General features: G+C 51.4%; 10 protein-coding genes across 10 annotated transcripts; 2 read left to right on the forward strand and 8 right to left on the reverse strand.

The window, feature by feature from the left end:
• Nucleotides 1–3,234: 3,234 nt before the first annotated feature.
• AtWU_00360 (uncharacterized protein) lies at nucleotides 3,235–5,317 on the reverse strand (the record flags this gene model as incomplete). Its single annotated transcript, XM_035495476.1, has 2 exons — nucleotides 3,235–3,836; nucleotides 3,886–5,317. The coding sequence occupies 2 exons, from the start codon at nucleotides 5,315–5,317 to the stop codon at nucleotides 3,235–3,237; spliced, it is 2,034 nt and encodes a 677-aa protein (XP_035351369.1).
• Nucleotides 5,318–6,024: 707 nt separating this feature from the next.
• Nucleotides 6,025–9,809, reverse strand: pkcA (protein kinase c; the record flags this gene model as incomplete). Its single annotated transcript, XM_035495477.1, has 9 exons — nucleotides 6,025–6,086; nucleotides 6,142–6,547; nucleotides 6,601–6,802; nucleotides 6,856–7,384; nucleotides 7,442–7,855; nucleotides 7,921–8,316; nucleotides 8,366–8,947; nucleotides 9,027–9,293; nucleotides 9,377–9,809. The coding sequence occupies 9 exons, from the start codon at nucleotides 9,807–9,809 to the stop codon at nucleotides 6,025–6,027; spliced, it is 3,291 nt and encodes a 1,096-aa protein (XP_035351370.1).
• Nucleotides 9,810–11,833: 2,024 nt separating this feature from the next.
• Nucleotides 11,834–13,324, reverse strand: AtWU_00362 (putative MFS efflux transporter; the record flags this gene model as incomplete). The annotated part of the gene is made up of 1 exon (XM_035495478.1): nucleotides 11,834–13,324. The coding sequence occupies one exon, from the start codon at nucleotides 13,322–13,324 to the stop codon at nucleotides 11,834–11,836; it is 1,491 nt and encodes a 496-aa protein (XP_035351371.1).
• Nucleotides 13,325–14,015: 691 nt separating this feature from the next.
• On the forward strand, nucleotides 14,016–14,485 carry AtWU_00363 (putative eukaryotic translation initiation factor eIF1a-like protein; the record flags this gene model as incomplete). Its single annotated transcript, XM_035495479.1, has 2 exons — nucleotides 14,016–14,326; nucleotides 14,380–14,485. 2 exons carry the CDS (start codon nucleotides 14,016–14,018, stop codon nucleotides 14,483–14,485), a joined length of 417 nt encoding a protein of 138 aa, XP_035351372.1.
• Nucleotides 14,486–14,660: 175 nt separating this feature from the next.
• alg3 (dolichyl-P-Man:Man(5)GlcNAc(2)-PP-dolichol alpha-1,3-mannosyltransferase) lies at nucleotides 14,661–16,060 on the reverse strand (the record flags this gene model as incomplete). Its single annotated transcript, XM_035495480.1, has 3 exons — nucleotides 14,661–15,257; nucleotides 15,329–15,852; nucleotides 15,940–16,060. The coding sequence occupies 3 exons, from the start codon at nucleotides 16,058–16,060 to the stop codon at nucleotides 14,661–14,663; spliced, it is 1,242 nt and encodes a 413-aa protein (XP_035351373.1).
• A 456-nt stretch (nucleotides 16,061–16,516) lies between these two features.
• On the reverse strand, nucleotides 16,517–16,951 carry AtWU_00365 (uncharacterized protein; the record flags this gene model as incomplete). Its single annotated transcript, XM_035495481.1, has 1 exon — nucleotides 16,517–16,951. The coding sequence occupies one exon, from the start codon at nucleotides 16,949–16,951 to the stop codon at nucleotides 16,517–16,519; it is 435 nt and encodes a 144-aa protein (XP_035351374.1).
• Nucleotides 16,952–17,708: 757 nt separating this feature from the next.
• On the forward strand, nucleotides 17,709–19,068 carry AtWU_00366 (serine/threonine-protein phosphatase; the record flags this gene model as incomplete). The annotated part of the gene is made up of 2 exons (XM_035495482.1): nucleotides 17,709–17,725; nucleotides 17,805–19,068. 2 exons carry the CDS (start codon nucleotides 17,709–17,711, stop codon nucleotides 19,066–19,068), a joined length of 1,281 nt encoding a protein of 426 aa, XP_035351375.1.
• A 1,063-nt stretch (nucleotides 19,069–20,131) lies between these two features.
• AtWU_00367 (putative C6 transcription factor (NirA)) lies at nucleotides 20,132–23,061 on the reverse strand (the record flags this gene model as incomplete). Its single annotated transcript, XM_035495483.1, has 5 exons — nucleotides 20,132–21,281; nucleotides 21,340–21,708; nucleotides 21,763–22,723; nucleotides 22,779–22,833; nucleotides 22,888–23,061. The coding sequence occupies 5 exons, from the start codon at nucleotides 23,059–23,061 to the stop codon at nucleotides 20,132–20,134; spliced, it is 2,709 nt and encodes a 902-aa protein (XP_035351376.1).
• Nucleotides 23,062–24,138: 1,077 nt separating this feature from the next.
• On the reverse strand, nucleotides 24,139–24,789 carry AtWU_00368 (NRPS-like enzyme; the record flags this gene model as incomplete). Its single annotated transcript, XM_035495484.1, has 1 exon — nucleotides 24,139–24,789. The coding sequence occupies one exon, from the start codon at nucleotides 24,787–24,789 to the stop codon at nucleotides 24,139–24,141; it is 651 nt and encodes a 216-aa protein (XP_035351377.1).
• A 96-nt stretch (nucleotides 24,790–24,885) lies between these two features.
• Nucleotides 24,886–25,326, reverse strand: AtWU_00369 (NRPS-like enzyme; the record flags this gene model as incomplete). The annotated part of the gene is made up of 1 exon (XM_035495485.1): nucleotides 24,886–25,326. One exon carries the CDS (start codon nucleotides 25,324–25,326, stop codon nucleotides 24,886–24,888), a length of 441 nt encoding a protein of 146 aa, XP_035351378.1.
• Nucleotides 25,327–26,390: the final 1,064 nt, after the last annotated feature.

Here is a 26,390-nt window from a genome sequence, read left to right on the forward strand (position 1 = left end):
AAAATTCCCTGGTCCTTCTTGCTTCAATCGACCTTCCTCAAGCACATCCTGGACACTGATTTCTTGAATGAAAGGTCGACTGCCTCGGCTGATGGTTTTCAGTTCCATGCCACGAGACGAAGAACATCCGCCCTGAGCGCAATGTTCCCATCCGAGCACGTTACAAGTTCTATATACACTATCTTCGACATATCATGCCAACTAAGACTGCTGAAGGTGCTCTATATGAAATTGGATACTATATTAATATAAGGCTTCCGTGCTCTGTCACTTCGCTAACGGCGGCAAGAATACATGCGAACCAGTACGTTTCGAATGCTCCCTGGCTGCCTATTTTTGACTGACACCATGGAGACTATGTTAGGTATGCTGGATAAACGCCCACCATCTAGTGAAGATCGTCGAATAATGGCCCGCATTGGTCTTGAGTAATGAGAATTGGGACGACAACTTAAATTTATTGATCTCTGCAGATCAATACAACCTAGAGATTGCTTTTGGCAATGCTGAGGGCACGCACGCCCATGAACACATAAGGAAATGTGATAATGAAGCACGAAGATCCGGCACCATGTTCTCGATCTTCCTCAATCTATCGATTTATCCGACATAAATAGATAGCCCCAGACAGAGGCTCAAGGCCAATCATACTTTCTGACTCGATATCAGAGTTAACCACATAGCCATGAACTGGCTGGCTGGCTGGTTTCCGGACCACGATAAGGTCATAATAACGAACGAATAGCGCAAAATGCGAAAGGAAATACTCACTTTCTTATTCCTGCCTTAAATAAATCACAGCAGACATCAAGGACGGTCATGACGAACCCACTATGATCTAGCCGCCTCGCTGCGTGGCTGCGTGGCTGATGATTCACACACCACGATATACTTATCGCCACGGGGCAAAGCACCAAGCGACAACAATGAAAGATTTGCCTCTACAAATGCAGAGTGTTACTGGCGCCTTGATCAGAAACTGGCGGATTTCACAGAGACCATATAAATCCCTGCCTGATCTCGATATCGAAGAAATGGGGGCTTGCTGGCGAGTTGATCAGCGGTTCCTATACCACGACTAAATGCACCAGTTTCATCTAGCTGGCAAAAGCGCCAAATTCCAGTGAAAGAGAATCATCCAAAATCAACCGTCTTCGCTCATCACATAAATATGCATAACCAGCAAGGACGGAATGATATGTTAGTACATTCTTGACGAACTACCGGCTAGCCGAATGGTTCGCTGGTGGTTGGTGGTGACCACCACATCATCCTTCTAACGCCGACAATGTGTTCAGCCTAACACATACTTCATATCTCAGGTCCTTTGATTCCACACCTAATATCAATTCAAAAGTGTCATCAGCGAGGAAGTGACACTACGCTAAATGACAACATAACTACGGCCTTGTCGAATGGCTCTGCTGCAACTAATAGAGACGTCTGATCCCAACTTTCCTGAAGAAAATTCGAGACAAGGAAGTGGTTATTGGTGAGGACGAGGTCAAATCACTATACTAGAAGTTCAAGAAACTACCCAGGACCAGTCTTATGCAAGATACTCAACAACTGGCCGGGATGTTAAAAGGCTCACCCAGGATGAGATTTATAATTGGAATACTGCGTGACCAAGTCCTTCTCCAAAGTAACATGGCACTCGTGTGTACCTGCTTTCCAGGCGAGGATAACTACATATATACAACTCCGAAAGCCGCGGGTTTTGATTGCATGGTGCTGCACTCCGATCTTGATCACAGCAAGCATTATAAGCTCGTGAACAACTTTAATGAGCACCAAGATAAGAAAAATTCTCATCATGTCCTATGTGATGAATTTAATGGGATTGAATCTGCAGCAATCTTACAGAAATGTCCATCTTTTCAGCGTGGCTCTTGCCAGGGCCATTATTGAACAGGCAATCAGTAGGGTATCCAGAGTCGGCCAAACCCATATCGCTTAAGTGTTCGACTATTGGGTCCCAGACTCTTTTCAGGTTATTCTCACCAACCGCTCTACTGAAAAGGCGCTGCCCGACATAATGACTGATATGTCACCATCGCTCTCTTCTTTACTACAGCCTGAAGATGACTTTATGATCGCTACTTCATGGGCTATCCGAGACGGCCGGCTGGTATGGCCATCTGGCAGACTTTTCGATGGTCTCCCAAGCATCACAGTCATTGATGATCTGGATGATGTTACAGTCCTATACATACTCTGGAGATACAGACATTCCCATGGAAGTCCACGACATATGTTATTTGGGATTTGTCGTGGTATCTGGTAAAATAGCCATGATGATGACTACAAAATCTGAACAGCTTTATTTCATGAGCTGCTGTTAGCAATAAGGTTGGACGATAGCCCGGTATTAGAGCTGGCAGATACGTTCCACGCTTTTTTAGTAGTCAAGGGTGGTAAAGTCAACTTGACATTCTGCCTCTCTATGGTTTACATGTGCATAGAACTGGGGTGGGTGGGATGTGGCGGAGCCGACAATCACAACTATGACCCCAAACGAGGGGCATTGCAATATGATATTGAACGCCATATGGAAGCACACGCGCATCGATCCATTGTTCGCTCATGTTCCCACACCAGTAAGCTTGGAGAACGCCCAAGCGTGTGTGTTATACTTGAAGTATACCGGGAATTGCGAGATACCCTGGCGATTCGTTGGGGAAAATATTCCATAGGATTCCAACATGGAATATACGAGAAGAGAAGTTTATTGCAGCTGGCTCGTCGATCCCTTCTTTCTTTCGTAGTATTTGATTTTAGGAGCTTGTGAGAGGGAGAGGTTCAGGGCGTGAGGAGAATTATCATAAAATAGTGCGTATGATATTAAGAGATATGCATGGGATATGTGCACCAGGTACTATATTTCGGAACATTAATACTATAGTATTATAATACCAATTAGGCAAGAAACTTGAATTAAATTATCCACCCTACATCATCATCGGAATCACCACGTCCTCCGTAAACCTCCAACTTCTGTTAATGCCAGGAATCAGAGTGGGTAGAGTGATACTGCAGAAGTAGGGTCAATTTTGACCTACACTTGTAGATACAAACTCAAGGACTAGTAAATGTGCATCTCTATCATTTCATCTGAACATCTCAAGACAATTAAGTATCTGAAGTATCTAAAATGCACTGCAACTTGAATCACGCCACCTACGCAACTCCAAACCCATTACAAACAAACCCACCATCAAACCAACGATCCCCTCAACGATCAACATCAAAAGCCGAAGGACTACGCTTCCGTCCAGGCCGATAACTCCCCTTCCCTTGATGCGCCAACATCAACATAGTCCGACGAACATGCATCACCGTAATAGCAATAGCTAATGAGTTCCACACATCCTGACCGCGTTCCGACAAGTCAAACTGAGAGATGAACCGACCATCTTCTTGGCCGTTGCCGATCTCTCGAGGATCAGTACTATGGGTCAAGATGGCGACGATGGGACCGCAGATAATGAACCCGGTGAGAAGGGGGAATTTGGCAGCCTCAAGTATTTTCGCCATCTCTTTCTCTGTATAGGTGTTGTTTGCCACGCCGAGGTCTTCTTGGTGCTGTCGGGTAAGTTTCTGAAGCCTTGTGTTCATCTTGCGGACGGCTGTAATGGTTTTTTCGTGTTTCTTTTGAGCATAGATCACATGGACTGGTAGTGCATCTTTCATGGTGTGTAGGTTGACGTCAAAGAGAGCCCAGGAGATGTATTTCTGGATCGCTAGTTTGATCAAGGGTTCGGGCTGCTGGTGTAAGATATCGCAGTCGCGGACACGGCCTCCGACGGCAAATAGACTTGTCAAGGCTTTAATAGCTGGATATATATTAGTATCTCTCTTGTAACGCAGTAAGTGAATACTCACCATATAGATTAGAGCTTCGAGTGACGTCGATGATCGGCTTATCAGTCTCCTCGGAGCTCCTAGGATACAAGGATTCAGGTAGTGTCGGAAAGTCATACCGCCAGCTCCTGGGGACAACCGGCTCGAATCCGCGCATGGCAAGGCGAAAGAACAAATCTCTTTCTTCTTCATTGAAAAGACCCTTCGGCACATTGATTGCGCTGGCCCAGCGCTTCGCTCTTTCTACCGAGAAGTCAAAGACAATACCCGTCTTCTCCGTATGATGGATAGGCCTGTCCTGATACTCTTCGTTATCATCCTCGGTAAAGTCGGCTGGGATTACATTCTCGGTCTCGATGGACTTTATCGGAGTTCCCTCCGGTTCGGGAGACACTGATTCACCTGGGACGTACTCCTCATGTTCTTTTTTCGGAATCTTCTTCGGGACATGGCGAGCACGAGGAAGTGCAGACGAAGTGATTGCAGCTTTAGTTATAATTTTCTTTCGAAGAGTATCCGGCGTGGGATATGGGATCGCACCAAGATCCGTCATCACATTACCATTCTGCGAGAACCCAGTCACCCCATGTTGATACACAGGAGCGGTTTGAGCAGACGGCGTCACAGGAACCTCTGCCTTCACCGGCTTCTCAGGGGTCAGACGACGAGCATCAACAGACGATGCTAATGCAGTATGTGGCATCACCCTCCTCTTCTTGGAAGCCCTGACCGTCCCTTCTTCGGCCTGGCTGCTATCCCCACTATCATCTTTTCCAGGCAAGTATGTAGCATCCACATCCGGTCTCCTCTTCCTATTCCTCTGAGTAACCCTGTCGATGATCTCACTAGGATCCATCTCATTCGCATCGGGGTTGAAGACATCATCGTCATCCTCCTCTTTCCTCGGAATGTATGTGGCATCTACTTCCCTCTTCTTCTTCCTAGCTCTCTTAGCCTCTTCAATCTTCAGTTCACTCGGATCAACCTCATCCGCATCCGAAACAAACTCCTCATCATCCTCTTCGACCTTGATATTCTCTTGAATGTACTCCGGATCCTGCTCCGCTGGGACCGGCGCGCCCCTCCTCAGAGAGCCCCCTGAAGATACAGATCGCGCACGAATAGTCATCTGTGCGTTATTTTCCGGAGAATGAAACAAAGAGTGAAGACTCTCGCTGATGCTGTTACGTCGTTTCGTCGCTCCTTGTACGACGGTGGATACACTTGGGACAAAGCGATCACGATGCAAAGGCGGAGTTGGTAAGGGCGGCGATATATATGGCGAACAGAATGAGAAGCCTGAATTAGTCGATAAGAGGCTTTCGAAATCGGACGAATCAAGCTCTGTAAGGTTCGGGTCGGTATCGGTGTCGGGGGTTAATGGTGTTGGTTCGGAGACATTCTGAGGCGGAAGTGAGGAGAGTAGCTCGAAGAGGAGTTGGGAAGAAGACATGATGTCTTTGTCCAGTAGCATCAATGATTCTGTAAGTAGGGGCTCCTTGGATCATGCTTTGTTGAGCTGTGGATGAAGTGTTGGACGTTGGACAAAGAGGGACAGAACAAACAGAGGAGGGGATCTGTTTGGGAGACCGAGACAACATACTGGTCTGGGGCAACAATGGACTCAACTCCAAACCTTGGAGAAGTAACACTGCAGTCACTGGGTGAGACAAAGGATAAATCTAGTGTCTTCCCTCCGTACCTTGATTATGGTGCTTAAGTGGACAAAGCAAATCCGAAGAATCGGCTCTATAGAGCATCTACATTATATGCTATTCCAGATGCATTCTTTCACTCGTCAGTTCCGCGTCTTCCATTCAGTCATACAGCATTAAACAGTGAGTCGAGAGAAACGCTGAAGCAGAATTACATTCCAGGAACGGGAACTCGCCCGCAAAAGAACAGGAATTAAAAACAGCCTAAGATGCTGAAGACATATAAAGAAAAAATACTCCCCAATCAACCCCTCATTCCACATTCACAAATGCCATCATAGCGCTTACACCAGCTCTCAAAACTCTTATGGGTATGTGGGAATCCTTTCAGCGCAAATATGCCGAGCAGCCGGCATCAAGAATTCCGAGAATCAGATCGTGCCAATGTTGACATGAGGTAACGAGCAAACAACAGAAAGTCCGGACAACATTGAAGACGGCGCGATTACGCAAAGTCCGCGGTGTACGAGAAGCCGCGGAACTCTTCCTGCATTGCCTGGGAAAGGACTGGATACAGTGTTAGCGGGGAGACTAGCAGACACAAAATCTATCAGAATCTTACCTGATTGTACGGGTGTCAGGACAGGAGTGACGCTGGTAAACTCCTGGTCGAAGTTGCTAGTATCGGTAGGGCTGCTGATTTGAGGCATGAACGGCGGGGGGACCCGCTTGTGGTAGATGTCATCCCAGTTAATGTTCCTAAAGAAGGCATGGGACATGACTTCTTGGGCGTCGGTAGGTCCGGAGCCAAGACGCAGTTCCGGCTCACGGGTGAGGAGCTTCTGGAGAATCGAGACCGAGTCGCGAGGCATGTGGATGGGGTATAGCGGCTCGTCGGCAAGAATAGCATCGTAGATTTCGTCCTCATCTTCACCACGGAATGGAGACTGTTGAAGAAGCATCTGGTAGATAAGGACACCGAATGCCCACCAATCAACAGCACGGCCATATCTCTTATCCAGGAGAATCTTTTGAAAGCATTAGTACCGACTAAGACACGGATCACGAGCATTGCACTCACCTCGGGCGCCATGAACTCCGGAGTACCACAGAACGTGCTCGTGGTTGCACCATACCACATGTTCTCCTTGCAAAGACCGTAATCAGCAACCTTGATGTGACCGTCCAGGGTCAACATGATATTATCGAGCTTCAAATCACGGTAAATGACACCGTTCTCGTGGAAATACTTGAGTGCCAGCAGGACCTCCGCAGCGTAGAACCTAGAATAATCAGCAACTTTCTCTTCCGCCCACCGTGCCCGTGTATAACTTACTGTGCTCGCTTGAGACCAAACTGGCCGCGCTGAATGTGCAACATCAGATCACCACCGCTAATGTATTCCATGACGAAGTAAACACGAGTCTCCGTCTGGAAACAGGCGTGCAGGTTCAGCAAGAAGGGGTGACGCTCCTTGTTCGCGATCATGAAGACTCGCTTCTCGGACTTCGTGCTTTCCACTTCGTCATTCTCGATGATGAACTCCTTCTTCAACACCTTGATGGCGTACAGCCTCTTGGTGCTCTTCGTCTCTGCCAGCATGACCTTTCCGAAGTTACCCTTACCCAGGACCGCCAGGAAATTGAAGTGGTCCAATCCAATCCGGACCTTGGGCTGCTGAGGAGCCTCAGGAGGCTGCTGTGGAACCATCTGCATAGCCGGCTGCTGTGCAGGCATGCCATACGCGGCAGGAGCTGCATGCTGCATCGCCTGAGGCGGCATGCCTTGCGGGGCATTGGCGTACGGCTCGTACGCCTTGGGGTCATATGTAGGCAGCTGAGGCTGCATCGGGCGACTCTGCTCCACTGTACATTTCGAGTCAGTATCTAAGCAATGTTCGAGAACTGAAGACGTGAACGAACCTGGCATTTGCTGGGGAGAGGGCATTCCCGTCGCGACAGTAGCAGCAGCCACAGCCGCACTCGACGACGTTCTCGGGGGCATCTGCTGCCTTGCAGCGGCTGTCGGGGACTGAGGAGGCATGTACGAGTTGGTCGCTGCGCTCACAGCTTCAGCGGAAGGCTGCCGCTGAGGTGCTCCGTATGGGCTCTCGACGGGCTTCTGTGGGTAGGCCATAGCCGCACTGTCCTGAGGGCCCTGGGGTGTGCTGCTGGGCCGCAGGGTGCGGCCACTAAGACCGGAACTCACAGAGGCGGTCTTGTTATGGTTCTTGGTGCGGATCAGGGTCTCCAGGATTTGGTTGGCTGCCTCCATAGACATACCACAGAAATCAGGCACCAGATGTGTACAATGCGAGTGACAAGTAAGACCACACTCTGCGAAAAGTTAGCATATTCCGTCACTGCAAACCCCTTGAATATTATAATGGAAGACCGCATACCTGTACATCGCTTGGCGTTCTTCCGTCCAAAGGGAAGCAGATAACCACAGTGACAGCACCAGTTGGCGGAGATGTTGGAGAAGCCCTCGAAGCGATGGGGAATGCGGTGGTTGATCTTTTCTTCGTCGGGATCGGTCTCGTAGTTGGCTTTGCTGATACACTTGGTGACAACCTTCGGGTAGCACTTCTTGTGGCAAGTGTATTTGCAGTCGGCGCACTGCATACCGGCAGCGTACTTGAGGAAGTCGCCGCAGAGGGCGCAACGCATGATGTTGTAGAACTGCTGGGTGACGAACTTGTGGCCCTGCTTCTCGTGAACCTCCTCCTTCTTCTGACGAACTGCACCCTGACGGTTGAGACCGATATCGAATGGCCGGCGGTCCTTCAATTGCTTGGCTACAAAATGGGTCAGTACAATCGGGGTGCAGCTTTCGAACAAACCTACCGAAACTCATTGACAGGTAGATGCGACCAACTGGCTCCAGCGCGAACCACGAATCGATCATGACCTGGTTCCCGCCAGGCGCTCCGGCGCTTCCATCTCCGTAGCCTTGACTCGGCGCCGCACCAGGGCCCCCGGGCCCTGATGGGTGAGCAGAGCCTGGTCCCCCAGCGGTGTCCGGTCGTCCCGGCGCACCTCCATGCTCCATCTTATCCGCAGACACCCAACCCGATGCATTGAACTCAGACTCGATCTTCTTACGACGCATCTCTTCAGCGATGTCGGAAATGCGCACCCAAAGCATACCAATCGGCGTAGGTCGGTCACCGGACTTATCGTAGACTGTGAGCTCAATCTCGTTCGCCTTGTCGATATCGATGTTGAACGTTTCGTCCTGCCACCTGTCGATGCGTGTCGCTTTTGTCCGAGCCTTGATGGTATCCTCCACTTTCAGCACAATGAACGTCTCGGGACCTCTGGAGAACCTCGAGCTGGCGGCATGGTCGACGTCCTTCACGGCGTGGATGCGGAGGGTTAGCAGACCAGTCAGTGGCTTGCGCAGATTGGGGGTGCTTAAACTCTCATCTAGGAGGTGATATTAGCACGTTAGAAAACATGGCACGACAGAAATATAAGGGGAAGCCTCAATGGCAGGATTACATACCATCGGGAGTATCCGTCGATTCGATGTCGACATGGAGATCTTCATATCGCTTAAGGGCCTGCTTCAGCAACTGAATCTTCTGATTACTCTCAATCCGCCGGCCTTCGGCGTCCGCACGGCTCTTCCGATCACCCTCATCCTGATATAAGCGAACCATCTTCTCAATACCCGCCTTGTACTGCTTCTCCACACTCAACTTGAATTCGAGCTGCGACAGCATGAGCTGGATCTTGGGTCCGAGATATTGAGTGTCATATTTAATCAGGTCTAGCCAACGACGACGTCAGTCCCAGAAGAGCTAATGCAACAGACAGCGACCTGAGCTCCAGCAGCTGCAGAACAGTACATACCAAGCTTTGTGTAATTGGGCCGGGCCTTGGGCACGGGAGCGAAGGGTCGCGGGTCTGCATATGGGGCCCCTGACGGCATAGAACCAGCACCACCGTGCGGGTAGGCTCCGGAAGCATCGCCATATTCCTCGTTACCCCCATAACCCGGAGCATAATCCTTTTGAGGAGGGACGGGACCAGCCTCAGGATTAGGCGGGAGACGCTTATCGGTGGGGGAACCACCACCCTCGTGCTCCATGCGACGGAGCTGCAGCTCCCGCATCTTCTCCTCCAAGTAGGCGATGTTCTTCCGGCCATCACGGATGTTCGCATCGACTCGCTGTTGCACTAGAGGATTATCGGTCGACTGTCGCATATTCGAGGCGGCGGTGATGAGGGCCTTTTCCCGCTCGATCTTGCGGTAGACCGAGGCGATGAGATCGTCCCCGTCCATGGTGTGAGGTGTGGTCCGCGGACAATGGGAGAATCGAGGGGAATGGAACGGGATCGACGCAATGCGACCGGGGGGTTGCGGGTTGGGAGAAGGTGGGGTGTGGCCCTTTATGAATACGGGGGGAGAAGAAGGAAAAGACGGGAAGGAGGAAGAAGAAAGAAAGCAGAGGAAGTAACTAGATAAGTTACAAGGGGGAGAAGGGTGGGGAGAGAGAGAAAGAGAGAGAGTAAGGGAAGGGGGAGGGGAGGGGAGGGGGGGGGAAGAGGGATGAAGATGGGAAATGGCCGACGATCGGGGGAAGGAAGTTTGTTGTGGTGGTGAGGTTACGGAGAAGAAGGCAGAAAGAAGAAAAGCAACGGCAACAGCAGCAGCAGCAGCAACAACAACAACAATAATAGTAGGTGTCGCGGGGCTCTTGTTGACAGTTGCAGGGAGGGGGGGGAAGTCCGATCGATCGCGACGACGGGATGTCAGGTCAAGTCAGCTTTCTCCAAGGCAAGCAAGGCAAGGCAAGAAAGTCCAGGGTTTAAGCCACTCGGAAAACGTGAGACAAAGTTGGGCCCGTGGCGATGAACTTGACGGCTCAGAGTTCCTAAATTCCACCTGTGGCTGAGGCCGTGTGGAAATGTGGGAAAAAAGATAAACGGGTGTGAACTTCCAGTACCAAGTTAAGTATAGGGTTTCACTACAAAGATAAAAAGAGAAAGAAAAAAATAGAAAGGTAGTAAGTAGTAATAGTAAAAGTTAGGAAGAGAAAAAGAATAAACTCTGGTTAGTTCTTCATGTTATTATTTTTTCCTATTCAATCCATTCTGGTTCCTTACCGCCCGCAATAGTCACTCACACTCACTCTCACTCACATTCACGGTTCTTTCTCCTTCAGGCAAGCAGTCGCGGGTTCGGAATGTGATGGACTGACTGACTTAGTAACGGGATCGGGCAAAAAGTCAATCCGCACTGCTTTTCCTTTCCCCATAATTGATGGACTGATCTCTGGATCGACCATCGGGGCAACGACACGGCCGGGAAGAATGATGCAATCAAATCTATTCTCTCTCTTCAACTAACTAGATAACTGATCTGACTGACTGACTGGACTGGGGCTTGTTCCGCACAGGGTCTCTGGTCCATCCAGGGATGATCTGTTTCATCTTGCACACACGGAGAATATTTGCCCAGAGGAACAACAAAAACAACCCCAACATCAGTAGTTCTTCAGCCCAGGCACGCAATTCGGGCCCAACCACCCGAGATATCCTCGCCGGAGATGCAAGATAAACTACCGTTAAACTATAACGTCGTGTTCCCTGTCTTTCGGTCCTCTCTCCTACCATCATTCTGCCGTGGTGTTGATGGAATTGGCCCGATTCTCCTTCCTCTTGTGCCGGCCTTCGGGTGTCCACTTCTTGACCGTTTCCTCTCACCCTGCGTCTGCCGATAATACTAAAAAAAAATTTGTGAACTAAAAAAAGGCAAAAAGGCACTAAACAGTTTGTTTCCATGGCTGCTGCTGGGATCCTCCCCCATCAAAAGTATTGACTCCCACTTGGCATCCGAGATCTATGATCCCCTTAAACCCACAGCCACAGTCCCCGTGAATGACGTCTACAAAAAGGTCGAGGTCCACCCTCCCCTCCCCTCCTGTCGCCTGGATGAGGGGTTTGCTGGGGCGATTCTAGTGCCCCTTGCTTTTCAACCCACTCACATGTCTGCACCACGCTGCTTGCAGGTCATGTGCCGTCGGATCATCCGTCCATGGCTGCCTTACTAGCTTGGAGTCCTGCGATTGGGGAGACATATGCACCTAGAGAGACACCTGAAGACCGCGAAAAAGAAATGGGAAAGGCAACAGCTGAATAGGCCCAAACAACAGAACAAAGAGAACACATTCCCGAGAAGTAGGGAGGACATACGGTACTGGGATCAGAAGCGAAGGGGCATAACCACACTACAATGAACCTGTGACATCAAGCGTGACGCCAGATGACAAATTGTGACTGCACCCTGCAGGATGGCGGGCCGGTTTACTCGGATCTCTTCGAGATACGAGGAAGAGACAGCCACCCCATAAGCATTACGCCGTACAATCCAATGCATATTGGATGCAAGACGTACGTGCTCACTGTTTGGGCCAGCAGACCGGTGAAGAATGGCGATACTGCTCCCCCGCTGCTTCCCATGGCACTGATAATGCTCAGACTGGACGTCTGCATCGAGCGCGGCAGTAGCTTGCTGAACACTACCGTGGCGCAAGGATACACTGGTCCCAGTAGCAGACCCACTACGGCTACAGCCACGGCGTCCCCGATAATGTTGGGAATGAGCCAGGTCATGAGCTGAAAGGCAACTGATCCGAGCACCAGTAGGATGACGGATAGCTTCTCCCCGACTAGGTGGGCGGGATGCGATAGGACAAACCGTCCAACGGTAATGCCAGCCCAAAACCCGGCACTAACGTAGCCAACCCGTGAGGGGTCCCCATGACGATAGTTGATGAGGAACGAGACAACCCAGCCGGAAATGGAGACTTCCGCCCCTTGGTAGGCGAAGATAAACAGAGCCCCAAGTAAAGTGGGTCGACTCTTCAGTGCTTGCTTAAGAAGGTGTGTTCTGGCCGGCTGGACTGGGCCAGGCGTTTGCTGAGAAGTGGTCCGATGGAGCGCCGTCAGTAATTGTGTTGGGAGTTCCTTTTCATATTTCCGGAACGCCCAAGCGGAGAAGACCATGTTGATCAGCGACATGGCCAGGTTGATACTGTAGAAGTAGGACCATCGGACCCCATGAGATGCCAATGCCGTCGCCACAAGCGGGCCTATGATGCCACCGATGCCATAAGCACCATGAAGAGCGCCCAGAGCTGCAGTGCCGTTCACAAGGTTCGCGCAAAAGACATTATTCAGGGCTAGGTTGACAGCCATGCCGAGGCCTAGCAGGAAGAAACTGGCCACAACGGCAGGGAATGGTGGCTTGCAGACGAGGATGACATAACCAGCGGTCGTCAAGCTTGTAGCCAAAGAATAGGTCTTTGACCGGCCGAGCTTTAGCTCCAGCATCTGGGTCAAAGGGGCAGCAAGAATGAACCCCACCGCATTTGTTACAAAGATCAGCGACACGATAGCATAACCGATATTGTAGTCTTTTTCCATGTAGGGGATAAGGGCTCCAGGAGCGCTGTCGTTCAAACCCCCAGCGAAGTTCATGAAGCAGGCACTCAACAGTCGCCATTTAGTCATTGGCGGACTCTGTATTGCGGGAATGGAGTCCCCAGCTTCCTCTCCCGGCGAAGTGGGATGACTTTCCAATTCCCCGGGGCTCACAGGCGTCTGCAAACCCAGTGTGTGCTGAGAGGGTATATCGGCGGTCTGTTGACTGCGTTCTCGTCGGAGACCCTCTAGTTCATGGTCCGAGGGAGCATGAGGAATCCCTTGCTTATCCTTGCGCACCACCGCTGCAGGACTCGTGATTAGCGGCGGACTCTGAATGTCCACGAGAGTACCCAAGGCCGAGAACGACATTTTCAGCGGAGTATCCAGTCAGTAAAGAATTTCCTAGGAAAATGTAGTACGAAAACTGTGAGGACCCTAGGAAAGAGGATTCTTTCAGGGAGCTCTGGGGATCCCCGACGTGTCGGGATCATTATTAATATCAAAAGGAAGTGAATTAGCTTCAGCGGAATATCACCCCGCAAACCCCACCAGTAAGCAAACATCAAAGAGATAGGATTCCGAAGCCAATCAGGCACATGCAAGTTTCAAAATATGATACATCCACTTCAAGTGCCGGCAGAGGTGTCCAAAACACGAGGTCAAGTGGTCTAGATGCCAGGGTTTGCCCACACATTGTGCAGGAGACCTGACTCGCAAGCAAGGCCCTGGATCGAGGAATTCCATGGTGTACTGTGTAGCTGGCTTAGATGTCACATTTCTTAACGACCTTGTACTGAATATGAGCAAGGCAGTAGGTAGTAGACAGAGAGATCTAGATGGCGGGGATGGAGAGAGAAGAGAGAGCGAGACTGGCAAAGAAGCGGATGGGGACCCACACTCCCCACCGGGGATTTTCTACCGCCCGAATTTCTTCTCTCGAGAAAATCCTCCGCAGTCGACCGTTTTCGCATTTTGCTCGCGCATTCTTCAGTCTCCATAATAATCAATCAACGTCAGATCTTCATAACCTTCCACCGAACCGCTCGTGTGTACTTTCGAAATGGGTCCTCCTAGGCGCAAGGTTCTCGCTACGGCGGAAGAGACCATGTTCCCGCCGGATGAGCTGCCTCAGGGCCATCTGATCGCCCGGGCTGTTAAGGCGACCGGAAACAACATTTACTCAGTCGAGCTTCCCTCGAAGGAATCGGTTTTGGTGGAGCTCCCTGCCCGCTTCCGGTCGACCATCTGGATCAAGCGGGGTTCCTACGTGGTGATCGATGCCAATGCCCTCGAGGGCCGCGACAACAAGCTCAAGGGAGAGATTGTCAACATCGTCCGTGATGAGAAAGCGTGGCGCAAAGCCCCATTTTGGTAAGTGGATACTTTTATCGCGATGCCTGGGGCTATTACTGATTCCTTTGCAGGCCAAAGGAATTCGCTAAGCAAGCTGTTGTTGTCGCGGACGACTCGGACGAAGAGGATGAGTCCAATGTTGGCAAGATGCCCTCCTCAGATGAGTCAGATGCTTGATTGGAATCTTGCTTGATGCTTCAGGCATCAGGCCTTATCGCATGGGCAATAGACTACTTAACAGAGCAGTCTTACTTGTTCACGGCTTCTCATTTATTCCTCATGGGTACAAGGCCGATTGCGATCATCGATGCACCTGTCACAGCCCGATTTCGATATCGGCTGGATGTCACTTCTATGAAATATGCTCTTTACCGCTAAGTTTCGAACGCATGGTATCAAAGGCGCTGGCGCTATTCGCAAGGACGCCGAAACTCTGGGCAGCAAGTGCGAGGACAACAACGACGGAACTGAGGTTGGTGCTGGGGAATACGTTCCAAGCCCACTCTTGCATAGCCCAGATGAGGTACAGCAAGATGGGATGAAACCCTGCGCGCCAGAGGAGGAAGGGTGTCGCCCAGGAGAGATAGGCGAAGAATTGGTAATGAAGGGACCTTGCGCACAACAAGCCAACTGCAAGAGACGATAGCATCACGGTCATGATGTAGGGCCTGGAGAGAGATACTGTGCGCTGTCGACCCACAAGCAGATTCTGGATGAATACGGGCAAGCTAGACCCGGAGGGCCTCAGCCAGCCAGTAACGGCAAAAGCGCCTAGCAGCACAATGTGGATGACCAGCAATGCCAGGGAAAACTTCTTGGACAAGAATAGTTCTTCACCGACAAACCTCCAATTGACTGTCCATTTGAACATGAACTGTCTGGTTAGCTCAAATGCCCGCGAGAGATATCCTGCGGGGTTGTTTTGTAGGAACGGTATAGCAAGTAAAACCTGTAGCTCAATGTCAGACTAGTCTCCACGCAACTCGCCCTTGGCCAACCTGCAGCCTCGCGCGAACCTACCTGTATAAGCACGGCCAGAACCCCCAGTCTCACACTAGGACCAAGCGAAAGACTAAGCACCGTGACAACGGCAATAGCCGGAGCCAGCAGCAACAATGTCATCTTAATCGCAACACCAGTAGACCACACTGCGACCGCAGCCGTCCACTTCCGATTCATGAATAACAAAATGGCAACCCACATCGCCAGCGCTGCCAAGCCATCATTGAACAGGCGCAGGACATAAACGCTATGAAGTCTCTTGGAAAGGACCAACAGCGGGAGCAAATACGGCGGAGCACCCGACTGTCTATAACAGCACAGCACAACCACCAGCGTGATCAAGTAGAGCACAGCAAACAGTATCTGACCGAAGAAAATATCCCGCCCCTCATCGGTGAGATGATAGAGAAACGTATAACTGTATACATGGCCGGCCGGATAGACAAGGGGGCCAGTGGATCCTTTGATGAGAGTGTAATCGCGTTCACCGGACAAATAGAGCGATATCTGTTGCATATACGTAGTCCAGTCAATCTCGGTATCTGTGAGTAACAGCAACGGGGCTAGGTTAGTGGCATTGCTTCAACTTGTCGCAAAACGGCGTGAACGGAGCTTAGCTTTAGCCTTACAGGGAACTTTCCAGATGATCAGCGTGCAGAGAAAAGCGTCACCCAGGACCAGGAGCGGGGCCATCCATTTTGTGTGTCGGGGATCGAGACACAGATCGCGAATTAGGCGCATCCAGTCCATCTTGCGTGTGGTTGTTGATTCAGACTACATTCTTTTACAGTTGTAGATGTCGGGTGGCCTCTTCGTGCCGGAGAGCCAATGAGAGCTGCCCCGTTTGGGATTAGCGTTCGTGGACACACACAAGTCCGCGCGGCCGCATGTCTGCAGAACAGGTGGGTTCGTTACCATAGTAGAATTGAGGCGAATTGTACATCAATTGACAGTTGTATTTAATCGCGTATGCATAATCATATAGTAGACAGTATTTGTAGGTACACTATCGATACAAAGATGGGTATATTGCTGCCATGGGTCAGATTTTGTGCCCGGCCGAAAATTTCCGAAGCCAACCTCCGTCGAAGCCAACACGGCTGCTTCATGGCTTAATTCATAGTTTGATCCATAATTCCTTCACGCTGTACATGCTCAAGGCCAAGATGAGCCTTAATTGAGTCCTCCCCGCTTTCCTTTTGTCCGTTACCGACCCTCCCCAACCCGTTGTGACTGTGTTGTCGTCGACGTTGGCATATCTCCACTACTCGTAAAACCCAGCAGTTCGCCCAAAATCCCCCTAGGCTTGGGAACTGGACACTCGTGGCCTGCCTTGGCCAACCTCTGTGCTTCTTCTTCTAATTGTAGAAACGTAGACACCTCCTCATCAGCAGCCGGCTGCGTCTGGGCGAGCGGAATGCCATCCTGGCTGAGAAGTTCTTCGTCTTTCCGACGTCTTCTGCGGATTCTCTGAATTGGTTGCCCATCTGCCGACATTATCATCTCGGAATCGGCGAATGTGCGACGCGGGGCGGGACAGGGAAAGACATGTGGTAGGCCGACGACGACCAAGGAAGCCAGGAGCGTCCCGGCGAAGAGGGAGGACGTTGACCGTGACCGGGGATGTAGATGCGGCGGCATGTTGAAAGATGGATGTGATCAATTGAGGAGTAAGGAGAATTATTATGCGGAGCGGAGGGTGATGGTGACAATGATGATGCGTTGACTAGGTCGGGGACATCGGTCAGTTTCAGTGCATAACAACCATTGAAAAGAAAGGGCCAGTCAAACCTTGTAGCGACGAGAGCACAAAGGATTAAAGACAGGAAAGGCAGGAGGCCCCAATCACGGTATGGCCTCACCAATGGATAGCGGGGGGCGCGATAGAAGGACCACCGGGGAAGCCGGGGAGGGGAGAGAAGTTATGATGGGGAGACTGGAAAGGGAAGGGAACTGAGGCAGCAAATTCAGGCTACAAACTTCCCGAACTGGATGAATTCGGTCTAGTCTTGGCGATCAGATCTAATCTTATCTTTACAGCGTATGATTGGCCATCAGGGACAGCGGCGAGGTGCAAACTGGAAACTGAAGGGACTCAAACCGCCTGAGCTGCCATCGCCCACCTCTCTCACCTCTGCCTCCACTCTTCTGCCCCCTCCCCTCCCTCTTCCCATCTCGCCCGTTCTCGCTCTGCTTCAGTCGAGCACTGCATTAGACGAGAAAATGAGCGTTCTGTTTTTCTGCGCTTAGCGGTTTCCTCCTTCATCCATCTTGCGCCCTCCCCATCGGCATTGACTCAAGTGCCTCCTCCATTCTTCTGCCGTCAGGACCCACCCTCCCTGCTCCCTGCTCCAACTCAGTTGCTCATTCCGATTATCTCCTGCTGCGCTCGAGCACCATGAGCGACCTCGACCGGTATTCCCTCCCTTCCCACCCCTCTTACCCTCTCCCCCTGAGACCACGATAAGCTAACATCCCACTTTTTGTCGCGTAGGGCTATCGCGCAATTACGCGCTTGTCGGTTGATACCCGAAGCCCAGGTCCGCGAACTCTGCTACAAGGCGCGCGAGCTCCTAATCGAAGAAGGAAATGTAGTCTCCGTCGACGCGCCCGTGACAATCTGCGGCGATATCCATGGCCAGTTCCATGACTTGATGGAACTGTTCCGCGTGGGCGGCGACGTCCCGGACACCAACTACCTATTCATGGGCGATTTCGTCGATCGCGGATTCTACTCCCTCGAATCTTTCCTCCTCCTTCTCTGCCTCAAAGTCCGATACCCCGATCGCATCACCTTGATACGTGGCAACCACGAATCGCGCCAAATCACCACCGTCTACGGCTTCTACGATGAGTGCATCCGCAAATACGGCAGCGCCAACGTCTGGCGATACTGCTGCGAGGTCTTCGATTACCTTGCGCTCGGTGCCCTCGTCTTGGGCGCCAGCTCAGAGCTCGAGCCCACCGGCCCCAGCATGGATACCACCCAATCCACCATGCCGATCGATGACGAACTTGAGACCGAAATTCTCAACTCCAGAGGCGAAGTCACCATGAGCACCTATCGCCCCCGCCCACAATCCTCCTCCGACCCATCATCCATCTCCCCACCCCACGACATCTCCGCCACATCCAACCAAGCCCCCTTCCGCTCCGGCGCTGCCGGTACAAGCGCCTCCGGCGACGCCGGCGGGAGCTACGGCAGCCGCACCGGAGCCGTGCTCTGCGTGCACGGCGGCCTCTCCCCGGCCATCGACACAGTCGACAAGATCCGCCTGATTGACCGAAAACAGGAAGTGCCACACGAAGGCGCCATGTGCGACCTGCTCTGGTCCGACCCCGACGAGATCGACGGCTGGGGTCTCAGTCCCCGCGGCGCGGGGTTCCTCTTCGGCGGCGACATCGTCAAACGCTTCAACTACCGGAACGACCTATCACTGATCGCGCGCGCGCATCAACTCGTCATGGAAGGTTACAAGGAGATGTTCGACGGCGGGATCGTAACGGTCTGGTCCGCCCCCAACTACTGCTACCGGTGCGGCAACGTCGCCGCTATCCTGGAACTAGGCGAAGATACAAGCAACGGTGGCACCGTCGCCAGAAGCAATGGCGACTATGGAAGGAGTAATGGGATCATGGGATCGACCAATAAACCAGCCGTCCGCAGTCCCGGGAGACGGTATAGGGTGTTTGAGGCCGCGGCGCAGGATACCAGAGGCATGCCTGCTAAGAAGCCTGTTGCTGATTATTTCCTGTGATACCATTTGCCGTATGAACGAATGCATTTTTTTTCATCCCGTTTTATCTATCTACATCTGTTCTGCCTGTGCGTCTGCGTCTGCGCCTCCTATGTCTGCCTCCCAGCCGTCCTCCCATCCTCCCTCATATCCTGCGCATCTTCTATCCATTTATATAGGCCGGCCTGTGCATGAACATGACTTGTCTTCCCCTTGACTTCTTTTCGTTGTCATCTTTTCAACTACGATGTTCAGTCGTAAATGTATCGTGTTTGTTGGCTGGGACCGCCGTTTACTGGAGACTTAACATGATGATACATGCATGCATGCTTTCTTGCATTTCCCATACAGAATTTGAAGCTTTTAACTTCCTTGATCTCTTTCTTCCTATGTACTGTTGTGTTGTGTTTCTTTATTTCGGGCATATGAACGACGGACGGGATTTGTATGTGTGTGTGTGTGTGTATGTGCATCATCCATGACTGCTAGCATTTGGGTCACGATTGCCTTTTGTTACTGGTTGTTTGTATCGTTGTGTATGATCGGGATGACCGAATCCATTTTACTAAGGCTCTGTTTACACTTTACACTTACTCTGGTTTAGGTAGTTCATGGGTAGGTTTGTATATTTCGGGTTTTCATGGTAGTTGGGTTTGGGCATCCGCGATCACTACTTGATTACCCTGCTGCCCTCCGGGGCGAGCTAGTGAGGGGTTCTTGAAATGCGAGGAGGGGAGCAGATAGCGATAGGTAGGGTCAAGGCCGATCCTCTTGTAATGATTTTTTCCATTATACTGTTTGAATCGATATCTCTAATAAATCGCCCGAAAGGGTATGGTAGGGTGTCCATCTTCATATGAACTATACAAAAAGCCTGAAATGGAACCCGAATGCCAGCATCCAAGGATGATCCAGATTTCCAAGAAAGGCGAAGCAGATAGCACAAGACAAACATTAGTTCAGGCACATATGCCAAACTTATCGTAACATCGTAATTATTTTTCTTTATCTCAAGGCACTGCGGGGTGCAACTTGCGTTGCCAAGGACTGCAACGGCATTATCACCTTTTGATTGTCCCAGCAATCACACACCACTGTAGCCAGAGATTCCTGGATGCTGCTCTGGATTAGCACTCCCTGGAGGGGCTCCAACCCCAAACCTCATCGTTGGGGTTGGTCGAGAGCTATTCTCGGCTCCCGATGTCTGCCCAACGTTGGCGTATTGGTTTCCGAACCGCATGTCGGGTTCTCTCCCAGTCATACCAGGGTTCCATCCTGGCGCCCAATGGTCCATTCCAAAGGTCATGGCGCTCGATTCACGAGACCACCAGTCTTGGCTCTCTTCTACAAGATTTTCCGGCCCATCAAAGGGTGTTACAGGAGACGATGTCGTGGTTGCAGGAATGTTCTGCCCAGTGGTGAATGCGCGGATCTGTTCTTCGTCCGGGGCATACCAGACCTCCTGCTGGGCCACCGGAACGGGCTGGAACTGATTGTAGGCGTTGGTTACGGGCCGGAGATACGTAGGCTCAGGAAGCCGGGTAGCGCCCTGCGCAAGCTGGACGTTCAATGACCGCTGCGCTGCACGCACAGCCGACACAGAAGGTGGTATTGGAGGTCCCGTTGTGTGTGAAAATCCCATGGACCCCACCGAAGTGGGTGGCGACTGCATCACAGGACCGCCATGCTCATGTGAACCCATCGGTCTCCCAGCCTGTGGATAAAGCGCACTGCTTGGATCTGCAACCGGATAATGCATGGTTGGAGCTGGCGGTGACTCCTCGGAAGGCGGAGGAGATATCGCTTGATCCCATGAGCCCCAGGATCCCCATTTGGCATGTGTTTGTTCGAAAGTGGCTGTAGCCTCTGCCGGCAGTTCGACATGCCACTTGTTGGCAGAAATCTCTAGAATCCTGAGGGTGCGCCGTGCGCAGAGCCAACTCTCACCCATCTCTTCGAGATGCCGCAGGCCATGAATGACGTCTCGCTGAGCATTCTTCTCTGGAAGATTGAGAAGATGTACAGTCAACGCGGTATGGGCAATGTAGACTGCAATGTTGCATATTTGCTTAAACCCGTAGGTCCGTTTGTACATCCTCAGCAACTTTGAGATTGCAGAAGCAGCCTGTGTGCACAATTTCCGGGGAGACACATGTTGGGGAAGCGGAGAATTGACTTTAGAATATTTGAGGAAAGGTCGATAAAGGTGTATGAGAAGGAGCTGGTAGAACATACTTTTGGTCTGTCAGTGATACAGCTTAATGCGACAGCAGCCATCACCATGAAACTTACTGCATTAGAAGTGCCTGAGGAAGCTGGCCCTCTTGTGGTCTGAGTTCCTTTGGTAGATCCTTCTTCCAGGCTTCAAGCCTTGTATGCAGATCGCTGAGTTTCTTGAGTTCAGCCTGCTTAGTGGTGGGTTTCTCCTTCGGAGTCGGGTCGTAGAAGAATACAAGCAGGTCGCCATTGATCTCGCACAAGCGAAAGATCTGAGAGGCAACGGCTCGGATCCGCGACGGTTGAGTGTGCTCACGACCTACTCCCGTATCCATGTATGGGGACCATAATTCAGCTTCCTCGTTAGGCAATATATCCACTTTCGGGACGCTAATGCTAGATCCCGCCAACTGGGGCTGGCGACCGAGGTAATTAGACCAGCACCTGCGAATGTTAGAGCTCATCAAAGATCCCCTAAGAGACTGTATGGTCACGTACTTATCGAACAGAAAGCAACCCCAGAATGTTATCCGGCGTGCATCCACTTCTTCCTCGCCCAGATCCCGCGCCCCGAGCCTGGTCGAGTCAAAGTTGAGGCCCAAATCGAAGGCCATCCGAAAGCTCATCCCGCTGTAGACCCAGCCCTTGCTCTCGCGGCCACAGCCCGCCTCGCGTACCGACAGCAGAGCCAGCGCTTGTACGGTGCATAGCTTTGCATTCGCGTGTTCATCGTTCTCGAAGAATAGCCTTTTGGCCTCTTTGAAGAAATGATCGCCCGCCGTGGCAGAATTCTCTGGATCCTCCCGAGCGCCTTCCCAGGAGCTGAAATGGCAACCCAGAGCTAGCATTGCATTGACGAGCAAAGTCGAGCAATACTGGCTGGGCACCCCGCGTATATAGTCCCGATAAAATAAATCCTTAGAAAGGGTCGTGAAGAACGGGTAATGCCAGGTAAAGTACATTGTCATGAGATGACTGATCAGTCTCTCATCCTGAGTAACACGGGTCCACCGTGTGACGGAATAATCACCATGGCCCTGGTCCAATTCCTGGGCACCTAAAGATGATCTAAATTCATTCAGCTCCGACCCGGGAGGCAGGAAGATGAGGTTCGAGGTGCCCCCAATGAACTTGCGGGAGCCGTCCAAAACAAGCTCACTCATCTTCCCTGCTAACTCCGACTCGAACTGGTCGGTCTGCGTTAGGGCTTCATCTCCGCTAGCTGCTGTGTCGTCAGGGCCTGCCGTGGAACCTCTCCCTTGGCCGAGGATCGATTGTGCGACATCTTCGAGATTATCGCAGGACCGAATCTGACGAACCAAGTCGAATGCATCCTCTTCTTCGTAGTTCAATAAGGCTTGTATCAACGTCAACAATGTAGTGTTTTTCGTTCTCAACGCGTCGGTATCCTTCTTATAAACCCCTTTCCTGCGATGGTCGGAATTCGGATCGTAGACGCCTAGGGTATTGTGAGCCTCTATCATTTGAAAGCAGCATGAAAGGCAGTACTATACAGGCTGTATGATAGACAGAGGAACAGGCTGCGCAACTCGGTAGATTTCCATCGCACTAGACCACACCATCAGCTACAAAGAGCATGTACAGCGGTAGGATCGGTCGTACCTTGGATTTCCTCCTGCGGCAGGCGATACACGCCGTACTGACACAACGTCTTTTCGAAGCTGGGCCATTGTCCGATTTTGTAGCTTGAGTTCTGGTCGAAGCTTTCCCTCGAGAGCCTGTCAGGGTGGGCGTGGCGTCCATCTCTTGCGACTTCTCCGCGGAGCTGTCTTCCATCGCTGTCAGGTCCACCCAGGAGTGTTCGGAGAAAGCGTCAAAACAGGGCGAAGCATGCTTCTCGAGGGGGGAAAGAGCGGGTCGGGCTGCTGGAGAGGGAACCCAGAAGGCCCCTGCACAAAATGGGTGGAGGGGAAGCGCGGGTCGAGGGTACCGGCATAAGCTCGACAGCAAGAGAGCGAATCTGAGGCCGTGGTAGAGGCATTAGTTAGGCAAGCGCGCAGGAGCTAGGACGGTACTATTGGCAAAGTCGCAGAAGGAGCTAGTGCAGAGGAAGGATGGAGTGTTGCGCAATCGGCAATCGGAGGATGTCAGGAAGTCGAGAGATGCATGCTGGGCGACTCACAGATCAGTCCAGTCAGTCAAGCCGAGATTGAACCACAAAAAGAATTAGGCTACCCCGCGACGTGCAGGAATGGGTTGACGAAATGACCCGCAAGTGGAGGCGACGGATTGCTCTGGGTAGAGAAGATGGAACCGGGGAGGGGGTTTGTACGGGGTAAAGCAATGAGCATGGAATGAATGGAAATCGACGGAGGATGATAAGAGGAGATGATCTGGACGGAATGATTGGACAATGCTGGAGGGGGGGTGTTAAGTAAAAAGGAAGAGATAGCGAGTCTGTGCAACTGCGCGCCGGCAGCTCGACGATCTGGCCCGGTTGGTTGGATGTGCGGCGATAAGAAACGGTGGATGACTAATGCGCCCTTCCAGAGTTAACTTTATAACTGGCAACAGTTAACTATGAAAGAGGGTACTGTGGAAACATGAATGTCAGTTAGGCATTGGGCCAAATTATAGTGATGATCAACAGACCATGATAAATACTTGGTTATCTATTAGTCTTCGTCCATCTTAGAGAGTTCTGCGTGGAAATGACTAGTACTTCCCACTGGTGTTCATATCTGCAAGATAGTCAAGATATGCTTTCTTTTTCTCTATTCTGCCTATCCGACATATCTTATTGGAAGAAAGCATAACATCCCACTGTCGAAGGAATGATTTGGGTCGTTTCCGGTCGGCACCATCGCAGTTGTGTCACATGGCCCTCCATGCTTCATATTACAATCTGACCAGTTACAAGTAGTTAGTTACAAAGTACCGCTGGTTGGTTACTACTGAAAGAGGTTTAGTGTATGTGCCTGATCTATAGAAAACCTTGATGCTTGACCTGTGTATCGCGACGGCCGATGTAGTCCAAGAATCCTGGTTTATCCCGTCGCCATGCATGCCGCTTTCCTCGATAGGCTCCAGGTTATCGTCTAGCAGATAAAAAATTGCGTTTCCAATGGGCTGGCCAATACTGATGCGGTCTTCCAGGCAGTCCGGCAAGGTTACCCTGTACATCGTCGTCAGGGTAGTCCCCTCGGTAGGACCGTACCCATTGCACAGGTTTCCTGGAGGTTCCTTCTCCAGGACAGATCGCAGCGCTCGTGGATTCGCTGCCTCGCCAGCTGTTATCACATGGCGCAAAGCACGAAATGCATTGGGGGCTGTCGACGCAATAACATTGAATAGGGCCGTTGGGATGATCATCACGCTCGCTCGGGTGTCAGTCAAGAAGGCAGGAAGACGGCTTGGGTCGGTTGCGACTCCCTTTGGCAGGACCACGATAGTCCCCCGGGCTATCAGCGTGGCCCACATTTCAAACAGACTCAAATCGAACCCAGGATTGTTGAATGCGGTCACGCGATCGGTATGTGACAGCGGGGTCATGTTGTTCTCCATTGCCAAATGGAGGATGCTGCTTGTCTGGATCTGAACGGGTTTCGGCTTTCCCGTGGACCCCGATGTAAAAAGGATGTGACTGCGTCCGTCCTCTTTCTAGGGACAGTCTTTCTGAGTAACCAGGTGACCATCGTGGCGGAATAGCGCGGGTTCGAGGTGTTCCATCGGGTAAAGGTCGAAGCCTTCATAACGATTGGTACACAAATCCTCAATGATCACTCGTCTGATGGCAACATCACGAAACAATTCATAGATCCGCTTCGGGGGCTGGTTAGGCTCAAGAGGGACGCATGTTGCACCGACGAGACGGACGGCCACTTGGGCCACCACTTGACCCAGGCCAGGGTTGAGAAGAATACCGACGGGCTCTTCCGCCTCAACCTTGTCTTTCAGCTGAAGACTGTCCGCCAGGCATGTGGCACGGGCTAGCAGTTGCCCATACGTGAGGGCTTGAGGCCCGTCCAGCACGGCCATAGCGCCTGGATGCTCTTGAGCATGTTGCTCCAGAACTCTTTCCATCATGGTATAGCAAACCATTGTGAACTCCATCAGTTGAACTGGACTCTTCTCTTAGCGGAAAGTTGGGTCCAGTTCAGAAGTTAGTGACGATGTCTGGACTGAGCAGGTACATGCAAATGGAGGGTTTGATGAAATATGTATTGATTGAAAATCAAACGTCTCGATGCTTTCATTTGTGGTTTCTTCCTGCGGGCAAACAGGAGAGCAGCAAGGCAAGTACTTATCATAAATCCACGGCACCCTCCAAACGGCATCGCCGTTCAAAACGTACTCCGCTAAAGTCGCTCGGGGTGTTTTTCTCCACGGCAGTCCAACATCAACCTCGCAATTCCGCGGCCAACTGCCATGTTCGGAACGACAGCGACCCGATTGCCGTCCCATGCGTGGACGACGGGTGGCTGAGATCATCACTGGTCGCGACAAGGTGATGTATTCGACAAGAATTTGTCACTGCAACTCGCCGGATCCAGCAGGTGGACGAACTTTTGACTTTCAACTCGTCACGATGGCCATTCTTCTGACAATCTCCTGGCCCGCGCATGCTGATCAATGAAGGTTTACTCCACAAGAGAATAAGAGATCCGGTGCAAGGTGACAAGAAGACAAAAGCCGTCCAAAGGAGCATGGCAATCAATTGATCATTGTGTATAATCTGATCTCAGATGTGAGTCAATGCATATGCATAATTCTCGTCAGATGAGTGGGTCTGATGGCTAGATCGAGATGTCATGTAGCTATATTGTTGAAAAGAGGAATCATTGATATCATAGCATTCCATGTAAAGTTTGACCGACGACTGACAGAGAAGACTTTCATTTGCTGTCCATGCCACCTGCATCCCATATTGCGAATGGATCCCCTTGGGAAGCGAGAACGAGGGTTTGGGTCATATCCCGCAAGCGTCGGCCGGACGTTTGTCACTCATGGTTTTGAGCATTTCCTTTTCAAGACGCCCACTGGGTGCTACCCACCATATGCCAGCCAGTGTCGTTTTGTTTGTCCAGATCGACGTGCCCCAAGGACAGCAAAGACACACATTACCATGGATAGGAACAAGTCCCAGGCTTCCATACTTTGACTTA

This window comes from Aspergillus tubingensis, assembly GCF_013340325.1.
Source record: "Aspergillus tubingensis WU-2223L DNA, scaffold_1, whole genome shotgun sequence".
Taxonomy (NCBI): domain Eukaryota; kingdom Fungi; phylum Ascomycota; class Eurotiomycetes; order Eurotiales; family Aspergillaceae; genus Aspergillus; species Aspergillus tubingensis.